Genomic DNA, 10,773 nt, shown 5'->3' with positions numbered 1-10,773 from the left:
TTCGCTTCAATTAGAGCTCATATGCTCTGCTATTGCCATCCCGGAGATTGTGTTCACGCGACGAAGCTGCTTTTCCAGCCCTTAAAAGAAAATGCTAATTGAAAAAAAAGTTTCTTTCATTTATAACCTAAAAAATTTAATTTTCGCTGGGTACATAGGTTTTTAAGTTCATTTGGAATTTGTCATCAGTTTTATAGTTAGTTAAATTGTTTTCATTTCGTACTACGACATTATGTAAAATTAAGGTATTTTCATCCGAACTTTTCCTGCCACTAGAGTGCTAATGTTATAAGTCGTTTATGGCTCATATCGCTTCACCATTAGCTGTATAATTAAAATAACAACCATGAGATCGTGTGTAATATACTGTAATGAATGATAAAGCTCGTAATGTGAGAAGTCTTAAAATTGTCACTCCATACTGCGTGCTTATGTTTCATGATAACTACATGGACGATACCAGTTTTCAAAGAAACAATTTGCACTCTTGCTATGCTACGAAATATGAGGAAACTTTTTTCCTGATATCCAATCCGAAGCACCAAAACAATTGTGCCCTAACTCAACAAGTCGTCCTATATTGCATTTAAAGAAAATTTAGTATAAACGTAGAAATGTAGGCTCATCTATGTGGTGACCATGTACTTTTTAACGTTATTTTTTTCATTACAAGAGCTTGAGAATCATGAGTATATTGAACATGTGGATTTGGTAAACTGCTCATGCTAAATTCAATAGCAAGCAGCCGCGTGTGACGATTTCCAGTGAACTTGAGAAAATGAGCTCTGTTTAGTTTCAAGAGCCACTTGTGCGCAGTAAATGTGACCTTAACGTACTCCTAGTTTCATACCAACCTTCATTTTTTAAGGTTCCTTGCAACTAAACCGAGAAAGTAGAAATAAGAAATTCCTAATTTTAGCAAATACGTGTTTTTCTAGTGGCATAATGTAGAAATACTTGCATATTAGCACGCAAGGTAGAAGGAAGGGAGCACTTGACAGGAAAGACGCTCATATTTTACATATTTCGATTAGCAGCTATCTTTTAACAGCTATTTACCTATAAGAGGGTTCACCTCCCTGCCTTTCCTTGCATCTTTATCTCTCTCTCTCTCTCTCTCTCTCTCTCTCTCTCTACTATAAGAGATATAGCCAAGCACGCGGCATGGAATAATTTTGTTTTTCAAAATGAAGATCATAGGTGTAACTTGCATTCCTCCACATATGGCATTGTCCTTTCATAGCGCCGAAGTACTGCTCCATGGCACGGCAAATGTCTAACGCGCAAGACCGCCTCTCTGTTCGTATTGTTCGTTCCACACAGTCAAACTTATCTTTGTTGTTGTTTTCAGTTACTGCAGCAGCCGAGACGCCAAACTACTACACGTTCTGCTTCTGGGATGGCTTCTCCCGTTTCCGATCCGGACCATACAAGTCAAGCGTCAGCGACATTCCCGCCGAACTCTGCAGCGCCGTCGTCTACTCTCACGTGACCATCGATGAAGCGAGTCACTCGATTAGGCTGACTGATAAGGAGCTGGAGCTCGGTACACGTGACTTTCTAGTTTTTCAGTGATTTCTCATACGTGAACGCCTGTTATTCAAAAACCAATTCAAGGTTTCAGAAAGCAGTGACACAGTTAGCGTTGCTTATAAAAGCTGTAAGGAGTCAACTGACAAAGCAAAAACACATATATTGCTGTGATAGCAATTACTCATGAAAAACACCTACGCATGTCATATTCTCTTAGGCCGTGCTTGTCGAATGCCCTGGCGAGCATTCACTTGCATGCCCAGGGGATGCAAGGGACCATATCATCTTCTTTACAGATTTTACATGGAGACTCACGGCGTCGCTGATGGCAACACTAAAAATGTATTAGGAGTACTCACAAAATTGATATCGCAAAAAAGAAGCGCTAGCACATGCATATACAACATTGCATTCGTACAAGCGATGATAGGCGACAACCTTATTTAAGGTGAACTTGCTGTTACAAAAAGGAGCAAGCGCACAAATTACGAAATGTGACAACAGTTAAAGTGCTTAAAATGAACTATATTATGAAAAAGAAGGTCAGTCGAAACGAATAAGACAGTTGGCCATTTTTTCTTCTGCATACATATTCAATGTCATTCAAACAACCATTCCATTACAATGAACATGGGCGGACATTTTCGATAACTTCATTTTCTTTGTTTTTATTCAGACTCAGAAGCGAAATCTTATGCCAATTCCTGGCTCTACAACCCGATATGGCTGCTGCCTCCAAATAGTAAGTCAATCGCATGCTTTACACATCAGTCGTACGACTTTCTTTATTGGCCCTTCCTTTCAACGAAGGCTTTTTCTTCTCTGCCTTTTTATAGAAGTCTTCGAACAGATGACGAAACTCAAAAAGCGCAATCCGAATCTAAAGATTTTGCTGGCCGTAGGTGGCCCTCACGACCCGCAAGAAAAGTACTGGCAGTTCATTCCAGTGGTTTACTACTGGAAGGGCATGACAGAAAGTCTGGCGCAGTGGTTGAGAACGTACGACTTCGATGGCGTCGTTCTGGACTTCTTTTCCGGCACAACGTCGCTTCAGGACAACGTCCGCACTTGGGACAAAGCAAAGTTCATTCATCCATTTGTTAGGGTGAGGGAGCATTTCTATTAAATTGAGTGCAACGTTGAGTCACGCCGAAATCTTCTTACATTGTCATCATCATCAGCCTGACTGCGTCCACTACAATGCAAAGGCAACGTTCAAGGAAACTGCATCATGCCAAGCCAATCAGAGAAACTGAACACAGTGTCGTTATGGTGCCGCTGTTAGTCTCTTGTTCGCAATGACGATGGCTGTGAGAAGAAATCATTAGTAAGGAGCTATGTGATTATTTAGGAGTTATAATCATGCCGCATTACTTCTCCTGAGCAGTCACAGACGGTGGTACCACGCTACTTCGCCGACAGAGAGCATGGATCGAGAGAGAACTTGTGCTAGGTATAAATCCCAATTGTACGGAACCCAGCAACTGCCGGGTGCCTCTAGTATACGACTGTCACTGCTTGCTTTTGTTATGCTTGTTGGTAGGTGTACGACATGCCTACGAAGAGGCAAAGAAGCAAAAAAAATAACTCAGTCGGTAAAGAACCGGGCACCTTTCATTGTGTCCCAAGGAGTCAGAACTTCGACGCCCGGCGAGGGTACTCTTTCTTGGACATTTTAGCTTTCTCATGTGGTAGCGTTAATTTAACAACGCGATATCCATAACGTGAGTACGTTCTTAAAATCTTGGTGGACCCCAGCATAAAAGAGTTCTGCGTTATGAGACACGCGTATTTTAAGGGACCAGACGCAACTAAGGGTACTCACCAGACGTTTAAGCTTAAAAAAGCATAAGAGACATCAGTTAACTTTTGGTAGCATTTACCACGTGAATTGAAAAGAAACAAAGTGAATAATAAATAACCCTTTTTTTCAGTAGCATGAAATGCCGGACACTTCCGAATAAACGTTTTAATAAGCACCAATGAAGCTAGGGTGGAAGTTTAATTTGAAGGTTGTGGGTTCGGATGCCACAGCCAGAGTTGTTTTTCATCTGCTTGGACTATTTTCAATTGAAGCCATGATTAGAACATTGTACTGTACGAAAACAAAGCTAATGTTCTCTACGTTTTCCTTAGAGTATTAGCCACTTTTATTTTGTTGGTTGTGTCAAGCAACTAAATGAGCAGCCCCTCGTAAATGTCTGCAGTGAAATAGCACGGAAGACGGGACGAAAGACACATGTACAACGGGTCCTGTGCCCGCTTGTGTCTTTCGTTCAGCCTTTTGTGCTGGTTAACTTCGTGATTGTTGCACCAACTTGTTCAGATTAAGGCACCCCTCAGAAAATTTTGACCTTTAAGAGATAAGCAGAGAGCAGAAGAGGCCAAGGAACCAACGCTTGTTAAAACCACCTAGCTTAATTGGAAGGGCCCAGGTGGCTAGTGTGTTTTGATCAGGCCTACGATGCGGTTCCACTCCAGACGTTTTCTCGAAGTTAGCATTATTGTTCTGTAGCTACCGCTTCTTCTGTAGAACAGAGATGTGAGTTCACGTGGAATTTCAAATCTCTGATAGTCGATTTCGAGCACCACAGATGATTCACCTTGTTTTGATTCTTTTGGTATTAAAAAAAATTACCGATAACCTATTGACAGCCTGAATGCATTACACAGCAGTTGCAAATAAGGTTTTGAAGGCAGCATTATCTTCCTTACTTTACAAACCATGTTGTCTCAAAACAGGTTACTAATATTTAGAGCCGGTAGAGGAAGTCTGATCAGCTAACGTTTCGAAAGATGGCCATGTGACACCTCGGGCTCATGTGTGTTTTTTTCTGACATGCAGCAAATCAACTATGACCTGAGAGAGCACAAAAAAATGTGGAGTATCACCTTGACGCTGCCAGCTTTCGACAGTACAACACATCATCTGTTCGACATAGAGAGCCTTACCAAGTGAGTATCAAGGAATTTAAACAAATATTAGGCAACACAGAAATCCTCATAATGGCAAAAGTAAGACAATAAAAACCTGTGGGCCACCTAAACTCTATTTTACGGCTTTTTTTCTTCGTTGTATTTGCCCTTGAAAATTCCCAAGGACACTCGCAGTGCACCACAAAGTTTCTCGCAAGATGAGGTTAATTGAAAGCTCACTTAGCGAGTTGAACAATCTGCAAAATCAAATACGACTAAGTGTAGAAGTTACAACTAGTGCTACCTCTCAATCAAGTGGTGACAAAAGTAATGAAGGTCTTCACGAAGATAAGGTTCATGATCATTTGAACATTATTATATGTAATTCTTTCATACCTACATTCAGCACATCAACCTAACACAAAGAAAGCAGTGATGGCCTGGCTATTCTCACTGTTTGCTTTCTTGAATCATGTATCTTTACGTACGAGAGATGGCTGCCACAGCAGCCACCCCCTTGAAATTCCTTTCGTGGTTATTCAAGAGGATAACTGGCACTGATCTATTACCCTCTATTTTTGAAACTTTTTCTGAAGGCACTGCATGAAGCTTGTCAAACACTTTCTTTCATTTTTAATACTAACAGTTTCCTTTCACAATACTTCGATTTATATCACGCAAATTACACTGATTTCGCAGATTGGACTCCATCCTTTCGCGAACCTTTGTTTTGCTGTTGCTCTTTGACGTTATTCTGAACTCACATTTCCGAATAATTGTTCACTGAGCAGTCTACATACCTGCATTCTTAACTTTAATAATGTTCTAAATAGTATTAGGCTAAAACATTATTAACGTTAAGAATACTATTAAATAATTTAATAGTTTAAGTAGTATTAGGCTAGCCCCACCACGGTGGCCTAGTGGCTAAGGTACTCGGCTGCTGACCCGCAGGTGACGGGATCAAATCCCGGCTTTGGCGGCTGCATTTCCGATGGAGGCGGAAATGGCGTAGGCTGGTGTACTCAGATTTGCGTGCACGTTAAAAAACCCCAGGTGGTCATAATTCCCGGAGCCCTCCACTACGGTGTTTCTCATAATCATATGGTGGTTTTGGGTCGTTAAACCCCACGAATTAATCAAATAGTATTAGCCTATTTTTATATTATCTCTACCGTGAACTGGCACCAGTGTCCTCGATGACCATGAACTCACTTCTGTGTTTGCTTCGCTCATTCGTTCTTTTTTAGGGAAGTCAACTTTTTCTTGGTGAAATCTAGCGACTGCCTCGAATTTCCAAAAGGTGCCTTGCTCAACGTTACAAGGACAATTGACATGACCGATGCAAGTATAAATAGCATATCTCGCTTTCTTCGCCTTGTCCCATTTGGGAACACTTCCTCTGATAGCCAGACGTGCTGCGAGTGCACGCGTATTTTCATCAAGTTAGCGCCTAACTCATGACGCAATCAGTAATGGCCTTTGGTTACCTTGCTTCGTCTATGTAAGAGAAAATGTGTGTATTCCATGTGGTTACGGCATCGCCACTTAAGACAAACTCACTAGACAACTTTAGTGACAGGGACCTACATAGCGAACACCACAACAGCTGTCGTGGAGTGAGTGATCCGTCATTCAACAAAATCTCAGCTGGCGTAGCATTCGCATCGATATTTCCGCACTCTCCGACCGCGATGCTGTGTCCCTAGCAATGGTGCATTGATTTTGAAAAATTGAAAATCAATGTCATTTGAATCCTCTTCGCTACACACGCGATTTTCTCACGTACACGACACTCCAACGAGACTCTCTTTGGAGATTCACGTTGATTGTCTTTAGAAAAGTTGTGGGACAACGACTTTCTGAACGAGAGATACCAAGCCACTTTAAAATTATACATCCGACTACTCTCCTGAAGAGTGTCAGCCTGCCTCTGTACAGACAGTTATACATCAGTGACTCACATGAGCAGCAAGAAAGAATCAAAGCACATCTTTTTTTGCTTACAGCGTACTACATAGACCTCCTCTTGCTCGGGCTGAGGACTTCTACGCTATTGCGTCTGTGTAATTCCACAAGTACACTTACACGTTGATTTCTGTGTGCATTGAATAGAAACTCGTCTTACCTGGTTCAGTGATATTTCTCTTCCAGATTGACAGAGCGGAGCTCATAGTAAGGAAAGGGGCCCCACGCCAGAGGATAGTGCTCGAGGTTCCCCTGTTCGCGAGAACATACACCGCGATGGCCTCAGCCACCGGCGTTCACACCGTATTCCCGGGAATCTCTGGAAACTACACGGATCTTCAAGGATTCCTTGCATCCTATGAGGTGAGCACAAAACACCAAGACATAACAACATAACGTTGCGGTAAAAATTTCCGGAGCTCTCCACTACCTCTCTCTCTTTGGGACGTAAAATCCGAAGAATTGAGTAGTGCAAATAGTAACAATTAGCGTGAAGAATTTTCCTTTTTAAGCTAACATGCGTGTTCTAAGCAGCACAACCTGACGCACTTGTTTTTACCTTTCATACTCACGCGTGCTCCAGGTGTGCCACCAGCTTCAAATCGGTTGGCAGAAAGGACGTTCTGATCAGGACTCCTGCCCGTTCCTAAGGAAGGACGAAGAATACGTGGCCTATGAAGATGATAAGAGCGTCCTCAAAAAGGTTGAGCATATTCGTGTGTCACCTATTTTCGCGTTTCTACTTTCATTTCGTAAGCTCCCGTCACGGAAAACGAGCAGCGTGAACAGAGTTTTGAGCTCGCTGAACTAGTGTGTTTGTGACAAATACCTTTCTGAGATATTGTTCCCACAGTAACTATTGTCACATCACTCATGCTCACAGAGTTTCTCAATCTGCGAAGTTGCGAAATATTTCATGAGTTCTTCGGGCCTCTTTGTATGTAAGCGTAAGTGCACGCTCAGTGAAGACACAGTGAAGTATTTGTTAGGCGGCAACAAAGCTATGTAAATAAATTTCTTATCTGAAGAAGGCGCCTTGCGGAACATCAGAAGCACAGCTGCGCTTTCGACTTCACGTGTGCACACTAGAAATCAGGAATACTGAGTGATAAGGAATGCGATCTCCAGCCATGCGCTTGCTTGACGTGAAGATTGTGAAATGTTGCATGTCGAACCAGATCAAAACTTAAGTGAAAGCAAGCAAGTCGTAGCGTCGCAATACCTCGGTCATGTTCGAATAGATATTATGAATCTTCACATTGGCAGGCAAGCACACATATCTTATTTCCCCGTAATTCAGCAAGTCTAGTAGCTGACGTGGGCATAGGTATTGCTGAAAACAGGACAATGCATTATCGTAGGGGGCAAAGCAGACGATACGTGGTACGGTGTGAAATATTGTACTTGTGTCACCGTCCCTCAGTTCAGCGGCTGCGGAGTAACTCGCCATGGTGGCGGTCAGATCTGTGACGAAGTGGAGGTTTCTAAGAATCTCTGGGCTCGAGCAGGGCGGTATTGTAATCTTAAAGTTGCAGAGATGAGGCCTGAACGGTGCCGAGAGAGGCGAGTGTAGCAGTGCTGTTCGACGAACTAGAAGGTGTTCCATGAGATTTATGTTGTGAGGCTCAAAAAGGTTAGGAGGACAGATGAAGACTTTACATGGCTAAATAACGGACACGTCGTAAGTCACTGTTGCTCAATAACTAAAAAAACAAAAAGGGGCATTCCTTCCAAACAATATTAAATAAAGCGGTAAATATCCACGCGCCTACACGCCATCACAATGACCACTTTGTTTGACGCTTCTGTAAGACCCGGAATTAGCAATGAGCAAAGTAAAAGCAGGGTATGCTGTACTTACGGTCGTCTTCGATGATAAAGTACGCAGGACGCAGGATGGAGACCAGGCAGTGGAGAACATGGCATCAGTTCTAGAAATATTACAAAGGAAATAGTATAAAAGCGTGCAGAGTGCAATAAATCAGTGGTCGTCAATACCTTCTACCAGAACGCGAGAACCGGAAATGGACGTGAAGCAGCCCTCATCGAGGCACGAAAAGTGGAATACATTTCATGCTCAGCGAACATCCTGGCATCGTTCAGTATATGAGGATGCTCGGCAAGTTGAGATGTAATAAGCAGACAATGATGCAATCTCTAATTCTGTTACTCTTGAGGAGGTAATCGAACGAACTTGCACAGAATAAATCAATCGATTACTTAGTGCCCAGAAGGAAAGTGCAGGAGCTATCAATCTCACTGCAGAAGTTATGCTTGAGTCTAACCCAGGAAGATGACCCTAGCGTTCGCGCAACAAACGATAATATTACTTGCATTACTCTGCTACTGGAAAATTAACAGTTTACGTTAAAGAACGCCACCGGTATCGCTTGCATTTGGGAAAACGCATATTTGATTACACAAACTTCATCCCTCATCACTCATTGAAACCAAATCTTTTCACTCCCATACAGGCAAACATGGTGATGGGTCGCAAGTACCGAGGTGCGGCCGTCCGGAGCGTGGACTTGGACGATTACAACTCCCGATGCGCGGGCAAGTCTAACCTCCTCAGAGGCCTTCGCTCCAGCTTCGATGCAGCGAAAGCCGATATAGACTATCCTTACAATCCACCAACGGCGTCCTGGTGGAACGGGGACAACGACAAATTCGTATCCACCACGGCTGCGCCTCTGAGGCAAACACCGACAAAGTTGCCGGAGGCGTCGACACAGTCCAAGGAGGAGGGGCCTACAGGCACAATGACTCTTGTGACGGGTGCGAGACAGACGTCATTCGTTACGTTACCTGCATTGCAAACACCCCCAGCGGCTGAGAGTACGACAGAGACTGTACCTTCTCACGATAGAACCACTGCGTCAGAAAGCGGTAAGCTACTGAAAGACACAGCAACTGAAACGTCTATGATGTCATCCACACTCGTGACTACGGAAGCTTCAACAACAAAGAGTAGCGACAACATCTGCAAGGGGGCTAAAGAAAGCGCTATGTTACCGCACGAGTCAGATTGTAGCAAATACTATCACTGCGTGCATACCAGACCATACCTCCAGAACTGTGCACCGGGAACAATATTCGACATCGAGAGGCAAATATGCAACTGGCCGGCCATCACTAACCGACCCGAATGCAAGCTTTCATGATGACTTTAGCAAGCGGTAGCACTGTTTCGTCAAATCCTTGAGAATGTACGATGAAAAATCGGTTTTGTAAAATAAATCACACTTTCCTCATAGGCATGGTGGCCGATAAGCCGTGTCGTTATCCTTCATTTTATTTGGGGCTCTTCTGCGACAACCTAAGTGGTGAGCGCAGTCACCACCGCATTTGCATGCCTGGCCACGGTCCGCCGCGTTTTGTGCATGGCACACCACTCAAACCACGCGACCCAAACTACTCAATGGGGCCATTTTTTTATTTTAGCATAATGCCTTGTCTGCTTCGAATAAATCCATCTCATTATAACAAAAAAATGTTAATTTCTGTTCCATCTATCTGTCTCTTGAGGCAGAGTGGCCTCATTTTCCCGCTATTTCTGTCCTTGATCACTACTTTTCTGCCACCATTGCTCTAAGCACCTCTTACTTACTTCTATCATGGATGTGTTCAGCTTTCCATGTTTTTCCCTAAATATCAAAGCCTCATGTAGGCTTTTACCCTTGATTGCGAAGTGCTTCGCTTGGTAGCAAAGCACACTATGTACACATAAAGTAGCAACTGTAAATGCTCATCGGCCTGGTGGCTGGATTGAATATCTATCAGCGGTGCAAATAAGCTTCAAGTCACATTATTTTTCATGAAAGGTCAATAAAATAACAGTAAATTCGCCGGAAACTAGCTCGGTTGAGCCTAACGCCTAAATTTAGTTGTGGAGAGAGGAAGCAACCTGTATCGCCGATGGTCACACGAACCGAGTTACAGGTGGGCCCTCTCGTCACTGAATTTGAATCTCTCACGAAGCATTGAGGTAGCGCTTCCCTTTCTGAATAAGTAAACTGGATGTACCAAATGGCAGAAGCAAACACTAAGCTACATTTGGTTTCATTTTAAGGCATGCTGAAGGTGCTGGTGCCATTCTGAGCATGGCTCAGCTCATTGCCATAGACGCAAGCTAGCGAAACCTACCGTAATGTAAGCTAGACCGATGTGTATGTTTGAAGTAACTGGTCATAATATCTAAAGTGATCGTATTGATGTCAATTTTATCAATAGATCCAGAGCTTTTTAATGACGCTACAGTTTTTACGGAATAGAATCATTAAAGGTACTAACACGTTAATATGCATGTTGAGTCAGTTGCACTTCTCCAAAGCGGTGACATGAAAAATAAAGCGA

General features: G+C 43.1%; 1 protein-coding gene across 1 annotated transcript; it reads left to right on the top strand.

The window, feature by feature from the left end:
* The first annotated feature begins 1,260 nt into the window (after positions 1–1,260).
* On the top strand, positions 1,261–9,690 carry LOC142787024 (endochitinase-like). The gene is made up of 9 exons (XM_075884643.1): positions 1,261–1,303; positions 1,352–1,546; positions 2,210–2,275; positions 2,370–2,638; positions 4,379–4,488; positions 5,700–5,793; positions 6,604–6,780; positions 7,001–7,120; positions 8,892–9,690. Exons 1-9 carry the CDS (start codon positions 1,261–1,263, stop codon positions 9,579–9,581), a joined length of 1,764 nt encoding a protein of 587 aa, XP_075740758.1. The 3' UTR covers positions 9,582–9,690.
* Positions 9,691–10,773: the final 1,083 nt, after the last annotated feature.

This window comes from Rhipicephalus microplus, unplaced genomic scaffold (assembly GCF_043290135.1).
Source record: "Rhipicephalus microplus isolate Deutch F79 unplaced genomic scaffold, USDA_Rmic scaffold_42, whole genome shotgun sequence".
Taxonomy (NCBI): Eukaryota; Metazoa; Arthropoda; class Arachnida; order Ixodida; family Ixodidae; genus Rhipicephalus; species Rhipicephalus microplus.
The sequence above is the reverse complement of the archived record's forward strand: the minus strand, read 5'-3'. Positions and strand labels throughout refer to the sequence as shown.

Excerpts from the sequence above, each read along its gene's own strand:
- LOC142787024 (XM_075884643.1), top strand. The coding sequence starts at position 1,261 with ATGGCACGGCAAATGTCTAACGCGCAAGACCGCCTCTCTGTTC. Across the intron at positions 1,547-2,209 it reads TGATAAGGAGCTGGAGCTCG|ACTCAGAAGCGAAATCTTAT; the intron begins GTACACGTGACT and ends GTTTTTATTCAG. Across the intron at positions 6,781-7,000 it reads GATTCCTTGCATCCTATGAG|GTGTGCCACCAGCTTCAAAT; the intron begins GTGAGCACAAAA and ends CGCGTGCTCCAG.